Consider the following 20,119-nt stretch of genomic DNA (forward strand, 5'->3'; position numbering starts at 1 on the left):
CCCAAATAAATACAAATGCTGCTTCCATAGAAGTAAAAAAAAAAAGAGCATTCAAATATAAAGCAACTTTATTAATAAAGCTTGTGAAAATAGACATATTTGGTGCATAGAGCAAATAAACCAGCAACTTGGCGGGGGGGCGGGGGGGGTGGTGGAAAATGGAACATACAAAAATTTGCTCCAGCCAAAGACAGCTAAGAAAAAATTCTGCATAACAGCTCACAAGAAGTAAAACCCTCTCTTGGAGTAATGAATGATGAATTTTTGCTTGGGAACATAAAGTACAAAGTTTACATCAGGTGGTATCCTTTTGTCTTTCCTGCTTAACTCTTCAGAAAAAATAGCAAAACGGCATTAGGTGTTTGTGGGCTGCACAACCTTCATTATAATAACATTGTCATTTTTTAACCTGATAAAAATAAAATTCCTTTACAAGCAAGAGAGATTTTGCCAGCAAATTTAGGCACATAATGTTGAAATCCTCGAAAACCAAAGAGCATGCCTTTACAAAGATTTTGGTTCAGCATGCATTTCCCCTTTTTCCAAACAATCCTCTGCAATCTAAAAGCCCCCACTAGTCAAACTGTACCTGATTGGTTTCGAGCACATTCAGTTTATATACTTGGCTCTAGTGCTTCCATATACAGGGTAAATTCAAAAGACATCTGTGATGCTTGGAGAGGGTTGGGACCCTTACAATACTTTTGCCTTCAGCAAAAATGTATTTCAATATAATTATAGTAGATAGATTTCAATGTCATCTCTATTATAGCAGCTGTAAATTATGAAGTGAATTGCCTGTGTACAAGCATTTCTACCAGTACAAGCAAACTGGGATTACTGTGTAGGGCATGACAAACCTTTTTTTTTTTTTAAACTGATAACAAATGTCCAAGTCAAACCCCATTTGCAAAAACCAACATGCCCATCTCCTTCTGGCAGAAAGGTGGAAGAATCAAGAAGCTCAAATGAAGGCCTTCAATTCTTAAAAACAAGGCTTCTTAGAACCCATGGTTCAAGTTCATTACAAATTCACCTATCTAGTACAGCAGAATCACAGCAACACACTTAGAAAGCGAGGTAAAGGCAATTTTCAAGACTTGTAGAGAACCAATAAGACCCAGAAGCAACCAGATTTGCCTCTCAGCTAGAAGATAACACCCCCAAAATGAAGTATTACAAGACAGTTTGCTTTGGAAAACTATATTCCAGCTAGGTGTCAGGATCAACAAAAGTAAAATAGTTTTGTTTCCTTTTGGTTGACAATGATATTCAAGAATTTTATACCATGTCTAATATTTCAAAAATATTTATGAGTAAATTTAGATGCCTGTTGTCACAAATCATTAAATGAGCCTCTGTAATAGAGGCATATGATTAAAGGATATTTTCTGGGGGGAAAATACGGGATTTCAAAGACAGTACCATTCCTAAAATACACACATAAGGCCAAACCTTGCAGCTTGGATTTAATTTTGCTGAAACTATAGTTCTAGTCTGCTTAGCTTTGTAAATGTGGCTGGGTTTATAGGGTACTTTAATTTGCTGCAGTAGTGGTGTTTGTTAATTTTATAGCAATCTAACTCTAAATAGGCTTTCAGATAAAACACACTGGAGTGAATAGCTCTAAGATTCCAATGTCATTTATTTCTTTATAAAAAAACTCAACCCAATTCTCTGATGAAGTTTCTGCCTTAACATATATGTTCTTCCTATTTACTAATAAGCTTTCTGTCACTCAGAGTGCCCATGTTCACTTTTAAGAGAAGAAATGCATTTCTGCAAAGTGATTAAAATAGTTGTTTTCCCATCTCTGCTTTGTTCTCATTTCAAATGCAATCCAACATGGGCAAATTGGATAAAACCAGAATGGACCTAAATTATTTTCCATTTCTACATGGGTGGCAGTATAATTGCATGGAAAAGGTAGGTATATTGTCAGAAACTGATTTCAATGCTTGACTCTAGCACTAACTAGATGTGTGACATTGGACAAATTACTTAACCTCTCTGAGTCTCATTATCTCATCTGTAAAATGAAAATTACAATGCCATCTATTTTAGAAATGCCACACCCCTTCACCTCACTTAGCTCTGCTGAACCTTTCTTATAACTCCAAATTATATCCCCGAAAGGTCCATCCCAGATAAACCCTTATACACTATGGAACTGAAAAAGAAAAGTTGACTATCTTATGTCAGAATTCACTGGTCCTAATAACTTAGGAGAACCACAGACAGAAGAACTATAAAAGCCAGCCCCCAAAACAAGAGAATTAAATGCTGCCACACCATTCCAAAACAATGCAGAATCTACAGAAGAAATTTTCTAAACTAAAATTCTGTTCAATCTGCCAATTAGTCACCATATTCCATCTAATTATTTGTCCATATGATTGCATACATTTCATATACCTATTTTTCCTGCCAAAATTATTAAAAATTAGAAAAGGAAATACAGATTTAAATGGTGTTATTAAGCTATTGAATATATTAAGAAATAAGATTCATGATTAAATTTCAAAACTCATTATTTCCCAGTTTGATATTCAATCCAGAATTTGTGTGTCCACATGTATTTTTAAAACAAAACAAAAACAAAAAAATCTAACTGGTAATTCCGGACTAAGGTTACTAAAAATCTTGTAGGGTTTTCTTATAGCATTTCTAAGGCAATGAGGCTCAAGACCTTGATATTGGCTGATGCCAGGTACACCCAATTTCCAACAGGGCTAAGGAGAAGGTAAGGAAGCAGGTGTGAATACATAAGGCAGGAGAGAGTTAAGGAACCACCTTAATTCCTCTAGAAAGGCAGCCCATTTGGCCCTAGCATTACAGATCTTGCCATGCAAGGTGACTAGTGGTATTTACCTAGTAAGTACTTACAGGTGTATTTAACAAAAAGTTGTGCAATTAGGATTATATTACAAATTAGAATCCTTTTCTACTGTTAATGCTTAGGGCAACCATTTCACCCATGACTTATTTTGTTTATTCTCAATTATTCATCTATCAAATCAGAAAGCTGAATTCCTTTCATGTATAAAAACAAGATAATTTTTCTAGAACTCTAATTTGCACATTGTCAACAAAAATTATTTCTATAAATGAGACTGGAGATTCCATTTTACATCTCAGGAAGTCCAATTCAGGAAATAAAAGAGAAAACATCTTATAATATTAATTTATATAGCATTTTAACACAAAGTTACATAAATCTTTCTACCCTTCCTCAAAACATACTCACCTCTGGGACAGAATTCAGCATTTGCTTAAAACCGTCATATCCAGAATATTAGAAAAGGCAATGGAAAAAAAAATATATATATATATACAACTAAAACTGTACAGAGAACTTGGAAAAATAATCAGTATTAAAGCTGACCAGGATACTCACTTCTCTCTAAAAGGTATGGACTTTAAGAAGTGCTTGTTTACATACTAAAGTATTTAAATACTGGGTGAAATGGTATGATGCCTAAAATAAAACTGGCAAAATATTGATAATTGTTTAATCAGGGTGATGGTATCTAGAGGGTTCCTTATTTTAGGTTGAACCCTATGAAATTACCAATATTTGACAGTTTTTGATGTAAAAACTTGGCAATTCTATAGGGTTTACCCTAACACTATTCTCTTTATTTTTACATGTATGTTTTTAAATTTTTCCATAATTTTTATTACCTTCCAAATGAGAATTCTTATCAAATGAGAATTTCTTACACCAAGCAGGTTTTTAGCCTTAAACTAACAACTAAAATGTGCTTAAAATGAATCACCAACATTTTACCTTATTCCATTGTATCTGAGACTCACTTATTTTCCCCAAATTTTAACATCTCTAAAGTTTGAAAACATGTTACAATCAATGGCATGTTATAGTTAAATTGACAGTGTTAATTTTTTCTTGGTGACACATAAAATAATGATGCAGTTTAAATCAAATATATCTTAGATTCAATGAAGTATGGTGAATATAATTGCTGAGAACAGCATTTATAACCCATATTCTCTTCCCAATCAGAAATGTAGCACACAATGCCTAGTACTCTCTGTCCCACAGCACCCATAGTTACCCTGGGAGGTCTCCTCCTCAGAGAGACAGGCCAGAACCTACTTAGTTTGTGAACTAAGCTCCCTCCCCTATAGTCTGGCACAATCCATAAGAATTAATTCCTAGGAGGATTCTGGAGCTCACAGCATAGGAGGTAAATCTTGCTATGCAAAACTTCTCTTTAAAGGTTGTTATAGCTTATGAACAAGGCCAGTGCATAAATGTTAGTTATATAGAGCTTTGAAGAGCACCACACAGTCAGGTTAGAGGGCAAGAATGGTTGTAGGTGTGGTAGTAAGGGCATGTGAATTTGAGGAATGAATAAAACTAGGACAAGTAGATGGGATAAAACAGGTTTTGCTTCACCTTCGAAATCTCAAAGGGTCTTCATTTCATTGAATCAAACAATCCATTTTAATTTTTGCATTGACCTTATTTATTTTGCTCTTTGTGTTAACATTTAACCCTCACAGCCCTCAGAATTGGTTAGTGCATTCTAACAGAAGAGCAATAGAGGGTTTGTGCAGGACTATGAGAGTGGCGGCTGCTGACCTGTTCATATTTCTCCAGTTCTGTATGATAGATTTGTCTGATCTGGGTCAATTTGGCTCTGTAATCTGAGTGTTCAATAGAGTTATCTGAAGAACCTCCAGAGGCTGCCGCGGCTGCAGCTGCTGCCGCCGATCCCCCACCTTTCTCAGGACCTGAAACACCTTCTGCCAAAAGCATATTGTCCAGTCTCATTAGCTGGGGATCGGGAGGGTCCTCCTCCTGGGCTCCTCTGATGCTGAGACCTTCAGGGAAAGAGAGATAGAGAGAAGAAGCGAGAAACAGGACAAATAGCGTGAGTATTTTGCTTATTTGAGAAAATGATCAAACAAATCAGTATAGTACAATTCATGCTGAGTACTTCACTGTTCACCTTTGACCAATAAGCTTGACTAGGTGTGAAAATTCTTTTCAAGATAATATTTATATTCATTCTAGAATTTCTATTTAGAATATCTCTCCCCCCTTAATTTATGCTATATTAGATTCTTAAAAAAAGGTAACCCAGGCTTCTGAGAATATTTTAAGCTTCCCAGATACAAATGATTTAAACATAAAATGGGAAGAGGTTAAAAAACTGGAGATTTTGAGAAAGGAAAACAATTCCAAGGGTATAAAGCAAAATCATCAAAAGGCCGTTATTCTATTTCTCTATACAGTTGGAGGAACAGAATTAAAATTCCCCTAGAATAGTTAATACGCAATATCCAAAAACTGGAAAATAAACAGGATTAGATGGGCTTTTCCATCATGTAATTTTCAAGGAGAGAAGAGAAATACATACATTATGAAATAACTAGCTGTACTTAAAAAATATATATTATTAAATGAACGTTGTAAAGAAATTTCCAGCAAACCATAAAACGAGGATACTAAATACAGTATTAAAAATGTGCCATTGACATGGCAATACATTGCTGGGCACAGTAGTCTCAATCTAATTTTGCTTTTAAATCATGAACTTCCTAAGTGATGCCCAGTCAGCAACCTCATCTGTGTACTATAGATCACAGCTGACAATTCATAGGTTTAATCAGGTCACATAGGCTTTCTGCCAAAATGTTTTCAACAACACAGAATACAAAGTTTTAAAATAATTATCATGGTATAAAAAGCACTGGAGTCACAACAGCTCAAAATCAGCATTTTCATTAATGTGTAACATAATCTAAAATATCCCAGCCCAATTAACCTCTGTAAATCTGTTTAAAAGCAGGTTCCCCGAACTATTTACAAGGCATCTTGCAGGAGGGAGGAAAAGGAAGTTGGCATCTTGCATGTTTGCATTTGGATTCTGCCTTTGCATCTGTGCCTGTTGTTGTTTATCCACAGTGGTGCACACTCTGTGTCTAGTGCAACTTACATGACAGTAACATCTATAAGCTGCCAAGTACTCAACTGAGCACCAGCTCTGTGATTTTATGTACTTACTATCAATTCTTTTAAGAACAGATTTCATTCCTAGATGTCCTGAATTACACCCACAGCATGACAGAGCTCTGGGTTGTCTCAATTCAAATGCACAACTTTAATTTCCTTCCCCAAAATGCTTTAAAGTTGTCACTTTCATTTAAAAATATACTTCACAATAATTTCAACTGCATAATAAAACTAACTCACCATAATTTTAAAATATATCTGTTGGCCTACACAGAGGTAAATAAATAAGGTTTGAAAATTGTAATACAATAAATTCACTTAGAGAACCAAAAAGTTCGGTCACTCTCTTAAATAAGAATTAGCATCAACGCATCGCTGGTAATTAAAGACAGACAAACATGTATTTGCTTCTAGGCGCAGTGGTTAAGAGCTCGGCTGCTAATCAAAAGGTTGGCAGTTTGAACCCACCAGCTACTCTTTGGAAACCCTATGCGGCAGTTCTACTCCATCCTATAGGGTCGCTATGAGTCAGAGTCGACAGCAATGGGTTTGGTTTGTTTTTTTTTCTAGAACTAGAAGAAACTGCCTAATACTATTTTAGAACCATCAAGTACTGATTAAGTTGGCATTTTCAGTTTAACATCTTTGATTTTCCTCTTTTCTATCTCATTTTGTTAGATGTTAAAACCTCATGGCCTAGACATGCTCATAGACATTCAGCATACTAAGACTTCTGTGTGTTTGGCATGCAGAGAGGGCCTGCTAAGCAACCTTTTATCTGGCCCTTTGGACTCTATTTCATTCTACAATATTTGTTTGGGAGTTCCTTAAGTTCTTCCTTTTTAAACTGAATCTTTACTCACATTTTTGTGTGTTTCTTGTTTCTTTGTTCATTCACACAGGTACCGGTGCTTCTTCTGGAAATGCGTTCTTTATCTACCTTCAAGTTTCCTTCCAAGTTTCTAGTTTCCTACTTGTACTTATATACATTTATTTTTCTCTAGGGATATTTGGTAAGATTCTTCAATGGCAACTCAACATCCATAGACAACATTATTACACTTTTCTGCATAAATGTGGCAAACAAGGTAAGATGCTCAATGACTACTACAAAAGGAAGCAGACTCTAAGAGGGCCAGCCAGAAGTAGATTCATCAAGGAAAAAATGCAAAAGGCACAAATGAATTAGCCATCTATGGTCCTTTATGCATACCTAATATGTGTATAAATCATCACCACCGTACCAATAGGAAACAACAAACAACACTTATGTTCAACAGTAGCAAACACAAAAATAATAAGTATGCATTTTCAACTGGTATAACATTTCCCTCTCATGATGAATATCTCTCCTAAAATCGTAAGTAACACGCGTTTGTCTCAAGTTCAGGAAAAAATGCTTAATGAAATCCTCTGTACTTACTTTATAACTTATGTATATCAAACCTAATCAGAAAAATCATTTCCTGATAAAAAGTTCATATTCCTTTAGATGAAAAGTACTAGAGTACTTTGTAATTAGGCAACATTGAGAAGGCTATTCATCAATACTGAAGTCATTTTTATAACTATAGTTTCAAAAGTGAATCAGATTTTTTCTCTATTAAGCATAGTCATGATTATAGATCTCTAAATAATACCTAGTTTCCCAAAATTGTTTAAATATTTGTATTTATTTTCTTACTTTACATTCAAGTTACTATTTTATTCCTCATCATGCTTACTTATCCACTCACTATTACTTAGCTTACTAACCGTCCAAAGTTGCACATGGCTTCCAATCATAACACCTACTCCTTTGGGCATCTATAAACACTTTAATGAACCTCAACTTGCAAGGGCCAGAATGAATTGGACTGGGTGCTTATCAAAAGATTTTAGTATTTTCAAATTAAAATTTGGAAAAACAGTAATTTAAAAAGTGGCCCTTCTTGTTTTTAATTCAAAATGTACGCCAAAGCATATGTAGAGGCTTATAAAGTTTCACATATAGACTATTTGCTCATCATAGGAATATAAAGTTTTAAAAAAAAAAAAAACCTATATTTGCAATCTGCTTATAACCACAACATTTATTTTAGTATCCCTAAGATTTAGACAAATCATACAAACACAGTAAAACACTGTTTAACAATGAACTTGGCTTTGTTATAAGCCCACAGTTTTTGCATATCTTTCAGCAAATCCTAATTAGCTGTCTTTCAACATGCTGTGCACCTGCCCCACAGATAATGGGAGAGAGCATCTGCATAGACGACTGCATTCGAAGGGCAATAAATAAATTACAGGTCAAAATTATTACAAAGCTTTCTCCGAATAAACGCATACCCTTCACAATAGTAAGCTGCAGATGTGAAAAGTACCTAAAGCCCACTCAAATGGTATGATTACAGTGCTGTTTAAGTTTAATAATCTGACTGTAATTCAGGCATTTTTCAACAGCTCATTAAGGGTTCATTAATATATAGGCAAGCTTTTGAATTATAAATAAGCAGATTAGAAATCTGCAGTAGCTAGATTGTAAAGTAGTAGCCTCTCTAACAAAACAACACCGCCAACACAATAAAGGCTTGACCTGAGAGAATGAGGTGCAAACACAGCGCACTAACTAAGCTTCATCGCTCCTTCATTTCAAGGACCAAGCCCACTGGACCATGACTAACCCCTGTTCATTCAGGACTGAAGAGTGGCTTCAGACCTCGGCTATTTCAGATGTGTCCTACACCCAGTTGTGAATTATGCATAACTAAGATCATCTAACCCTATAGTATTTCCATAATCAGGGAAGACACATAAACAAAAGTTATCATCAGATCATTTTCACTTTGTAAAGAGGACATTATTCAGACCTACTGAGAAACTAAAAACTATCATGGAAACTTCAGCTGTCGGATTTTTTTCTCTTATGAGCATACCATAAAACTAGACCCCAGTTATTCCTACGCTGAGGCCTATGAAACCTCTCTAATTGTGTTCAAATGGTGGACTTGTTTTTGATTCATTCAACTACCACACTACAGTCTTAGTATTACTAGCTCAGAGGAAGCTGGTTTAGCAGAATATCATAAAATGAGGCCAAATCAGATGCTTTCAGCAGGCCCTGAATTCTTGGCTGCTTTGAAACCAGGTACAATTCTAATATTTTTGGTTATTCTTCTAAGTTTCCATAGATTTTATTTGGTGTCTATTATTTAAAAGTAACAAACAGGACTGTGGACTGAAGTTACAAAGCTGATTAAGAGAAAATGCCAACCTCATTTTCTGTACTTCCTTTGTTTTAAAATCAAGTCAGCCACAGTTTGAGAAATGTAACTCAAATTATAAACAAGCTGCTACCTTTCTTCCAAAACATAAAAAAGGTAAAATAATTTCCCACCTGAAACATTCAACTTAAGTTTAAGTACAAAGCACAAGACGTAAAAATGAAGTGAAGGTCATAAGCCCCAGGGTTATAAGGTCTCCTTTGAAACAATTACTTGCCGGTTGTGAAAATGGAATAGAATTTGGAAACACGGTAGAGAAAGACACTAAAAAATCCCTCAGTGCACCATTATCTAAACTAGACTTAAGTATTAGGGGGAGCGGGCAAGGAGTTAGGGTTCTCAGACAAACAGTAGGTAGACTAGAGATAGCATTAAGGAGCCAAGCCCAAATCAAGGGAAACAGGAGTGGGAGGCAGACTCTTGAGTGTGTTCTGACTCAGAGGGAGAAAAAAAAGAGCCAACTGACTAGCATCAACACCTCCTAAAGAAAGACCTGGAATATTTAACCTGGATTTCATGCTCTCCTTCTTAGGTCTAAAGATGAGGCTTATAATGAAAGGGAAGAATCACATTATTGTGTAAGTATCAGTAGAAAGCAACTGTAAATTTAACTAATTTTTAAATAGTTGAGGAAATGACAGATGATATAGTTGTCCATCACAACCCATGGTCCCAATGCCCAGCCCACTCTAGCTCCAAATCTCCTTTAAGCTAATGTTAGTATCTAATCCACTGAATATGGCAGTCATATTACAAGCTAATGTCACTTTCACTCCTATTTAAGGTGACTGTGTGGTGTGTGCAAGTTTTTCATGTCAGGTATATTAAATATAACACGGCAACGCACTGCACATTTCCACACCAACCTAGTTGTCACTTTCGCTTGACTCATTCTCTATTGAGGAAAAATGCAGCACTGGGAATTTACAAGGCTTTTCAGTTAAATGGACATAAATCACAGGTTTCATTCAAACCGAATAATCACTGGCCATAAAGAGCTACTTGTCTCTTACCATATATTACAGTGAAGTTCCTGTAAGCAATAATGCAGCCATTCATGGCAAAGAAAAACAGAGCGAGACATTAAGAACTGACATGTAATCCTGTTAGGGCCCTGACGTGGAGAGTGTGGCTGACATTTTTATCATATATGTCCATTTCTATTTGGAAAATCAGAGGAATAAAAATGATTACTTCACTGCCCAAATCTACCTTCCTAAAACAGCCCACTGAGATTTGTTTACATGCTTGGAAACTGCTTACTAGAAATTCATAAATCTAAGATTTTGAAGCATTTCCCCTGATGGTTAAATTGAAGATATGACTAGAAAGATTCCCCATAATGCTTCTCCACACCTCCATTTCCTTCACTTTCAACACATAAACTGTCAATCCATCGCTTTATTACATTTCACCTTCATTATAAAGCTGTTGGCAGAATGCCTATTTCTAACATACAGCACTGTTAACTTTTCTCCAAGCACTTGCTGCAAAGCTTTCTCACTCAAGAAAGCAGGCAACTAATGACCTTTATTAGAGGTTCGATGAAAAGCAGCTAGATACTATAATGACATTATTAGTATCTTGGTCTGTAAAGGTACTAGACTCCTGGGCAGAATCTAGTTGTTATTTTCCTGCAGTTCCACAGATGTACTTTAAACAAGAAGAGGAAAGCCATTTAAAGGCATTTCTTGAATCACCAGCATTTTTCTATGCCACTGTGTGATTCCCAAGGCTACGACTCTAGTGTTTGTACATGTTCACGGCAATGCAAATGGCAACGTATAGATCACTTATGGATCACTTCTCCCTGGCTATACCACCAGTCCTCACCATACCACAAGTTCAGACTATTTATTTTAACAGAAATAGTGGAATATTTTACACAAAAGATCTAAGTCTAAAATAATGATGCAAGTTAAATATTTTGCTACTTTGAGCCATCAAAAATATTGATGCGTTTACACCCCATTACTGAAAAAACTACAGTACAATTCATTCATTCCAGAACATTTATTGTGTTCCTTACTACTTAGGAAGGTGTGTTCATTCTTTGGGTGAGGACTTAAAAAAAAAGAAAAAAAAAAAACCTTCATTTTCATTATACCCTTCAAGCCTATTTTAGCCATTGTTTACAGAAAAATCTGAAACTACTCTTGGCTGGTGAAGGCAAATTTTGAAGACTTTCCACTTGCCAATTAGATCTTGCCTCAAGAGACAAGAAAAAGGAGTGAGCCTTGTCACTGTGAAAGTGAAGAGCAGCCAAGATGAAGGAGCAGATGGACTGTGCAATAAAAATGCAGAAAGAAGAGTTACATTTTTAAGGCACTTTTTTGTTAAATGGAGCTGCATCTTGTTGGAGCGCTTGATATATAAGCACTGTCAGCTACAGAAGAAGAGAACAGGGCTAGGGCAAGATATGAAGTATGCTGTGCTTGCATGAGACAGTGAAAAAAGGATGAAGGAGAAAACGGGCCATGTTTCTCACACATATTAGCACAAAGGGTTACCTGTGCTCTGTTCTTAAAGGAAATTACTACAAGTGGGAGAAAAGAAGGAAACGGCCATTTTCTTTTATCTAAGAGGATAGATGTTCAAACAAAATGCTCTACTGAGGAGATTGTTAGGACTGGTAAATATGACAACTGAATTTGAAAGGGAAAAAAATAGCACAATTTAATGGGAAAGCAATGAATTTCAGCATCTAAGGGCGGGGGGAGAATTATAATAACACTGGGTTCAATACCTACAGGTCTTTGTGACTAGCTTCTCTACATGGTGACCAGCGATCTAATATGAAAATGATATCCTAAACTTACCACATGCCTGGGTCTCCTCACTAGAAAATGCTAGAGTCCCACAACTGGACTTCCATCAAAATCAATTAGTACTTCTATAATGTGCATTTCTGGAACTCTGCTTACACAAACTCTTATTGCAATTCTTCCTTTTCCCACATTCCTACATTCTGTCCCCTTGCCTTTTCTCCCTGCAGAATGAGATTGCCATGGCACTTTCATTTCCTGTCTTGTCAGTTAAGATCACTGCCATGCTGTGAATGGGATAGCATTACATTGTGGCGCCTGCTCCCTCTAACACCGAGGGCATCGTATGTGCTGCTCCACACAGCTGCTTCCCCTACTGCTCTATTTTCTGGAAGACTGAATCTTCCAGACCTCAGTAAGTTCCTCCCAGACCCAGTTCACAATACAGGATGTTTCTGCCAAAAAGCAAAAGTTTTCTGTCCTTTTGTTTCTATGTCTATGACTTCAACCTCTCACTCACCTTATAGTTGCTAGTGTGATAATTCAAAACACTGTTAATACTTGGTCTAAAAATTCTCTAAGTTCAAATTTAAATACTTATTAGGTATATACTACATGCCAAGCAGCAAGCTACATCTTTTCACGTGCTCTGTCTCATTTTATTTTTAATTAGCTTTATAGTGTAGGTACCATTATCCTTATTTATACCTGAGAAAACCAACTTCAAAGAGATTAAGTGACTTGTCCAAGATCATACAGCTAATAAACGTGAAACTATGATTCAAGCACAGGTGTGTCTTAGAAACTCTAAGTCCAGGGTTCCAATACATCTCAAATAACTGGAGAAATAAACTATAATACTGGGTTTTTTAAATTCACTTTGTAATTACAATACAAATAAAATATACTACCAGAGAATATCATTTTAGAATCAGAATAGCCCAGATTGAAATTCTGACTCTGTCACTATTAGCTACATGATCATAGGCAAGTCCTCTGGTTCATTCTCTGTAAAATAGGGATACAACCATGTCAAAAAAAAAAAAAAAATACAGTGTAAAATGCTTAATATAGTGCCTGGAACATAATCATCATTTAAAAAAATAATAGTGGTATTCAATTTAAGTCATACAGACTTAAATCTGTTTTTATTGAAATACTACATTTTCCAAAGTCAAATAACTAATTATAGAATTCCTTAATACCATTTGTGAAAATGCAACATTATCAAGAGCCATTCCATGGATATAAAAAATGTGGAAGTTTTACAATCTTAAAATGTAATCTGAAACAAGTCTGTCCTACAAGTATAACTTTTATCCAATTTCTGGTAATGTTCATTACATGGTCAACTCTGATCTGGTATTTTTATACACTAAATTTTCTTTGCTGTAGATTGTGTTGTAGTTATTTTGCAACAGATTTTAATAATATACAGTTCTATTGCTTTTTGTTTCCTCAGTTTTTATGATCTAAGTTGCTGGTTTCTGCCTTTGCTCTTTCACGTTACTTTACTCTTGTATTACTCCAGTAGTAGAAAAGCACTTTGATGTGTGTTTATGATGAAACATTCGTGATAGCTGCTCATTATTAGTGGTCTCTGGCCACACACTTCAAATAAGTATGGAAATCTAGAAAATGGCCACACAGAAGACCAGACAGAAAGTAAATGGTGCCATTTATTTGTTCTGAAATAAAGATTCCTTTCTTCCTGTAAATGTGCTCATTAAGATGAGTGGCTACACAGTGTTCTTATTAAAATTAGTTAAAATCAGATCAAGGTTATATATCATCTCAATTAGTATTTTGGAAATCTTTAAGCAAATATTTCACAGATAAAATGAATGGTATTTTTAAAAGCCATACACATAATCTATATATGATAACAAAAATTCTCATCAGAAACTACCACAGGAGTAGAAATGGTACCATTTCTGTCCTTTTTTCATTTATGATTTTTCTCAAATGAAAATACTTGACTCCAGCTGAATTTAAAAATACCAAAGATATTTAGTTGTGTACTTTAGGGTGATCGGTAAGCATCATTTATATACCCCTATTTTTTAAAGGCAGTAAGAATCCTGTCCCTATCAAATAATTAATCTCATGCTTATCTTAGTATTCCTTTCCTCTGCCTATGCTGCAGCCATCTTTTTTCCCTTTTCTCTAAAATATTCAAAAGTGAATATATAAATTACAGTCACTTGCTGCATTACGAATACTAGATATTCACTTGTTCCTTTTATAGGAGGCAATGTCCACCGTGTTGTTTTTGTAATACCAAATTATCCTGATACACAGGCATTGCTCAAAATAGCATGCTGGTAAATACAGCATGAGGGTCGTTGACATTCTCAGTACATTCCAATGTAACAGCATAACATAAAGTTTTATCTGTATTATTATAAAGGACACAGGCTCAGTTTTATTGAAAATGCTTTGTGAAGCATGGCATGATTATAGGAAACATGAACTTTACTAGACTTTCCACATGGTTTTATTTTAAAGTGTGCTGGCTCTTTAATATAAATACAGCATCTAATTAATGACTAAAATTGCCTTTTATGTTTCATGTAGCATTCTTCTGTATGCATCTCTCTTAAGGAGTTTACAGGATGCCTTAAGTACTGTAGTTGTTTCAGTCAATGGTGAACTTTGGAAGGGATATTTGTGCTTCTCATGGTCGTATCACATCCATCACTCTCTTCATTTAAAAACCATGTAAGTGTCTGAAAAGCATGACCACCCACATGGCATGCAAAGGACAATAGCAGAGAAGCTTTAAAGCATCTTCCAAGCAGCAAATCACACAAACAAGACCTCTATGTTAATAATGCAAAGAATTCATTTATTTAAAAATATAATCAGAATAGCATATTCTTAAATATGAACTACAAAAATGGCTGGCTGACTAAATAATAAAACAGAACATTCCAGTGCAAGTTGATTTGTATTTTTTTCATAAATTGTCTATTTTCCAGTGACCTACAAATAAAAGGTTAACTTAAAAAAATACATACACATAATTAACTCTTCAAGCAACCAACCTATGACAAAGATATCAAAAAAACATTTTTCATAAAAATTTGACTTCTTGAAGCATGTTCCAGATCCTGGAATCATAGAGATTTAATCCCTCTTCGAAAAAAAATTAATGTGTGTCAAATTCACTACAAAGAACATACCAAAATCAAGATGAAACTGAAAATTACAGCAATTAAATGTAATATTGCTTATTAGAACAGCTAAAAATATTTTCCTCCCAGAGATAAAATTTTTTTTTTTTGTTTTTTCCAGTTAGGAGAGTATTGTGAATATAAAAGATGAGATAGGGGCATGCACAGACGGACATACCAAGAATTAATTAGGAAAGTAAGTTTAAGGAGAACGAGCAGTAAGATCCTTTTGAAAAATACCATAACATAATTACAATCAGTTTTCTTTCTAGTTACTTAGAAGGCAAAGTGTAAATGTACATTTTCCCCTATTGCCTAGTGGGGGAGGGGGGTGAATGTTTATTATTCAACCCATTTCTCCGAAGAGGAAATATGTATATATCAATACAAATAGAATTATAAATTTATATTAACAATATACAGATTTCAAAATTGCCTAAAGAAACCTGATTTCGAACTGAGTGTTTTAGGTGGCAAACCATGGAAATGTCAACTTTGATTTGAGCTAACAAAAAGGAATTTAGAGGATGGATAAGCTCCAGGACCTTTGAATTAAATGAAAGACCAGAACACTCCACAGAATGTCTGCAATAACAGTCTCTACAGAAAATTATGAGGAACTACATAAATCCACCCTCTTCCTCTTCACACAGGCTCATTAAAGCTGTACTGACTCTCTGGGCAGCTATAATTCTGCTGACTGATACCCTGGAATCACCCTGTCAATACCCAGCGGTGTGCTGCCTCTCCAACTATCTCTGCCCCTAATATTCCTCTCTTTGATGGGATTTGCTGACCTTTAATCTGATGCTAGTTTACTCTCATCACTGAAGTGTAAGTCAGAGAGCAATAAAATGGCAACCTCACTGATTCAAAAGGGAGAGCTAAAGCTTGCTAACTGTGAATCTAACCTTTCATAATGGCTCGCTCTTAAAGGAGGAAGCATGAAGTGGGAGGCAGCTAAAACAAACAATGTGTAATGCTGAGCACAAGATTTATTAGAATCCCTTTTGCATGGGTATTACAAAAGGACATCAGAGCTGTAAACAAGAGATACACAAATATTTGCAAGGGAAACTGAAGTCCTGATCAGAATATCCTTCCATGCCAATACGAATCTCCAACAAGAGCTGTGCTGTAGGAAATCAAACAAGGTTAGATGAACTATAAAACCTAGGATTACTCCAGGTGGATGTAAACAATTCTGGAGTAATAAAATCATCATTAAAAATAAGATGTTTTTCCGTGGTGAGTTACTAGACTATAATGACTGAAAACCAAAAACTCACATTCATAATGGGTCCTAGGGAATTCAAATGGCTTGTAGAAATTAAACGCTTCCGAATAATTTTCATTGTAATATCAAAGGTAGGTTAACAATAAGAGCTCACATTTATTGCATGCTTTCTATTGCCAGGCACTGCTCAAAATGCTTCATATGTATTAACTCATTTATATTATGTTGGGTAATCATTAATGTTGGGTAATCTTCCCAACAACCCTCAAAAGTAGATAGTATTATTATGCCCACTTTAATTATCATGAAACTGAGGTACAGCAAAGTTAAATAAAATACCCAAGGTCACACAGATAGAAAATGAAAGAGCCAGGATTTGAACCTGGACCATCTGGCCTTACAGTCTGAACTCTTCATCACTTCTTGTAATTATATGTTACTAGAATCTAAAAGACAGAGTAGCTGCCTGACAGAAATATTCACTTCTATTTTATTTTTGTATTTTTAAGAGTTGGTTCTGGGTCATTTAAAAAAACATCTTCACTTCACCCTTAGTTCTTCTGTGAACCCTCATTCTTTACTGGTTTTTTTTTGCTTGTTTAATATCAAACAATGATTTCTAAGAGATAAAAAAAGAAAAAACAATGTGTAAACAATATTATATTCTACAATTTTATATTTCTCCAAATTAGTATCTTAAAAATTATCACCAAGCATATTTTCCAAAAATGCGGGCAATTAGGAAGGAGTAAGCACCTATTAATTCAAAAGCTGAAATAATAAAGTTCAAACATTTGATGTTTTCAAAGCTTTAAATTGTTATTTATGCAAAAAACAAATGTATTACTGCATGTTCTCGACTGGCAGCAAATTTTGGCCTCTGTTGAAAGGATTTGAAATTGCCATTCAGTTTTTTTTTTTAATGACTGGTCTCTTGAGATTTCAACTCTTTGGCCAACGAACACTGAAGGGCCATAGGCTTAATTAATCACGAATATATATAGATGAGTTTAATATCAACTCGTGGTACAAATTAAACAAGGTCATTTTTTATGTGCTTGCATAAAGACTCGGTGTCTTTCATTTTAAATTAATCTGGTAAACAATAACAACAAAAAAAGAAGGCTCTTTCTAGTTGCAAAACACATGAATCTATATAAAATATACACTAAATGCCAAAGCGTAAACAAAGCAGAAGTTATTGCATAGCAAATCTCTTCCAAACCTCTTGGGGAAACAACAGCCTGACAGTATTAGGTTCTAACAGGGGCAGATAGCACAAGAATTACTTATTCATTCTACCAGAAAGAAAAAGGATAATAAAAAGCATAATTTAATTTATAATTTATGTTTACAAGCGTTATTTTTAAGAGTTACAGTCTGCTTTTCAGATTACTTGGTCTGGTTCAACTTGACATGTTGCATCATAGAACAAGCCTGAAGGGTCTTCACAACATGTACAGTAATTAACACGTCATTAACACATTAACTAATACACTTTCAACATCATCAATGTTAATACCATAATAATTAACTTATTGTACATAGCACATAGTACCCCCTGGCACTTTTCAAATAAATTTGGAAATGCATACTTTCAAATATTCAGAAAGGTAGCTATTCACATTGAAATAGTCTCATCAATAAACATTTTTATACTAGTGAATGTGTGTTGTGTGTGTGTGTTTTAAATGCGACATACTAAGTGATACTACAAATTAAATCTGTATCTGATTCAAGCTATAATGGTACAAAAACACAAAGAACAAAGACAAGCTTTATTCTGAAAGAACTAGTAATATATTAAAAATTTAATACTTGGCAGGTCAAATCTGGATACTCTTTACTGAAGACAACCAATATTAATGAATCAGACTATAGAGTCATTGTCTAGGATCCCAAAGCAAACAATAATGTGAATACAACACATTCTTGGAAGAGGAAATCCTGTGAATCTACTTAACAGAATATCACTGGTCAATGTTCTGATCATAAATACGTTAAACCTTATATGTTTCTGAGCATCTAGCAAACAAGCTAGATACACCTTTAATTAAAAATTCACTCTGATTGTATTTTTCAGTTTAAGTCTTTGCAGTAAATACCCTTGCATAAATATTTGCCTCCCATTTAGCCTATCTCCAGATAAGAAATAATCATTTATTTTTTTAAAATACAGACTCTGTTTTATTTCTACAATAAATCTAAAAGATATAAATAAAGCAACTTCAAGTAATAGAAGGTTTGGATTTCTCTACAAAAGAAGGACAAAGAAAAGGCATTGGGTGTTATAGTTTAAATAAGGATCCTGTCAGATCAGGTAGCCACTTTTCACAGTCGATCTGAAGAACTCTATGCAGAAAGCTGACAAGCAATGAGTACAAAAGCATGAGATAACCAAAATAAATACATTATAGACTATCAGGTAGATTCAAATTAATTACTGCCTGGTTATTTTTTAATGATATTTTCTGAAAGTGTTATTAGAAGTAAAACCCTCTAGGAAGCATATAACTGGTTATTTGGCTCTTAAGTGCTAAACAACAACAACGAAAAAACCAAACCCAGTGCCGTCCTGTCAATTCTGACTTACAGTGACCCTATAGGACAGAGTGGAACTGCCCCACAGAGTTTCCAAGAGTGCCTGGTGGATATGAACTGCTGATTTGAACCAGGGTTTCCCAACCAAGTGCTAAAAAAAAATATACCAGGTACCTATTCATTCCATTACCTTACATTCTTTTCAGCTCAAGTTTTCATTCATTCACTCTTTCATTCAACTAACCTTTATTAGGTATCCACTATATGTACAGCATATCGAAATCCTGGTGGTGTAGCAGTTAAGTGCTACGGCTGCTAACCAAAAGGTCAGCAGTTCAAATCCACCAAGTGCTCCTTGAAAACTCTACAGGGCAGTTCTACTCTGTCCTGTAGGGTTGCTAGGAGCCGCAATCAACCTAACAGGTTTGGTTTGTTTTTTTATATGTATAGCAGGGAGCCCTGGTGGCACACTGGTTAAGAGCTCGGCTGCTAACCAAAAGGTCAGCAGTTCGAATCCACCACTGCTCCTTGGAAACCCTATGGGGCAGTTCTACTCTGTCCTATAGGGCCGCTATGAGTTGAAATCAGCTCAATGCAATGGGGTTTTTTTTCTGGTACATGTACAGCACTGTACTAAAACTTACACATAGCTGCTCAACAGAAATTATTGATCACAACTAAGTCTTAGTAACTTCAGGCTCCATTAAGAAATGAGTATTTCAGGAATGCAATTTTGAAGTAGAACTGCTAGATTTTAAATCAATCAATATACATTATCTACTAAAATTAGTTATATAAAAATATTATTTATTTAGTTGTTCATGTGTAACCAAGAAGCTTAGATACAGTTAAATGCCAGATAATAAATCTATAAATGCCTTAATAACCAAAAAGCATTTGTATAAACACATTAAATTTATCACTATCATTCTCTTTATTTTAACCACTTTTGTTACCTACACAGCTATCTTTCAGCCTGACATCACTAGTGCTGGCAGATATATATATAACATCAATTTGAGATCAGAAGACTAGTAAAAACATCAACTTCCCAAAAAAGGGTGCTAGAAATAATTTTAAGTTTCATGCCAGCTTTAAAATTCTATAACTCTATGATACAATATCAACCTTAATAAAGATTTTAAGCCATCTTT

At 34.9% G+C, this 20,119-nt stretch overlaps 1 protein-coding gene across 2 annotated transcripts in view; it reads right to left on the reverse strand.

Annotated features, from left to right (window-relative positions):
* PBX3 (PBX homeobox 3) overlaps positions 1–20,119 on the reverse strand; it is a 225,853-nt gene that overhangs the window by 46,731 nt on the left and 159,003 nt on the right. For both annotated transcript variants that reach the window (XM_010587625.3, XM_003407730.3), the window contains exon 3: positions 4,607–4,848. In XM_010587625.3, coding sequence (XP_010585927.2) covers positions 4,607–4,848 — 242 coding nt within the window. The remainder of the gene's footprint in view (positions 1–4,606; positions 4,849–20,119) is intronic.

This window comes from Loxodonta africana, chromosome 9 (genome assembly GCF_030014295.1).
Source record: "Loxodonta africana isolate mLoxAfr1 chromosome 9, mLoxAfr1.hap2, whole genome shotgun sequence".
NCBI classification, from domain to species: domain Eukaryota; kingdom Metazoa; phylum Chordata; class Mammalia; order Proboscidea; family Elephantidae; genus Loxodonta; species Loxodonta africana.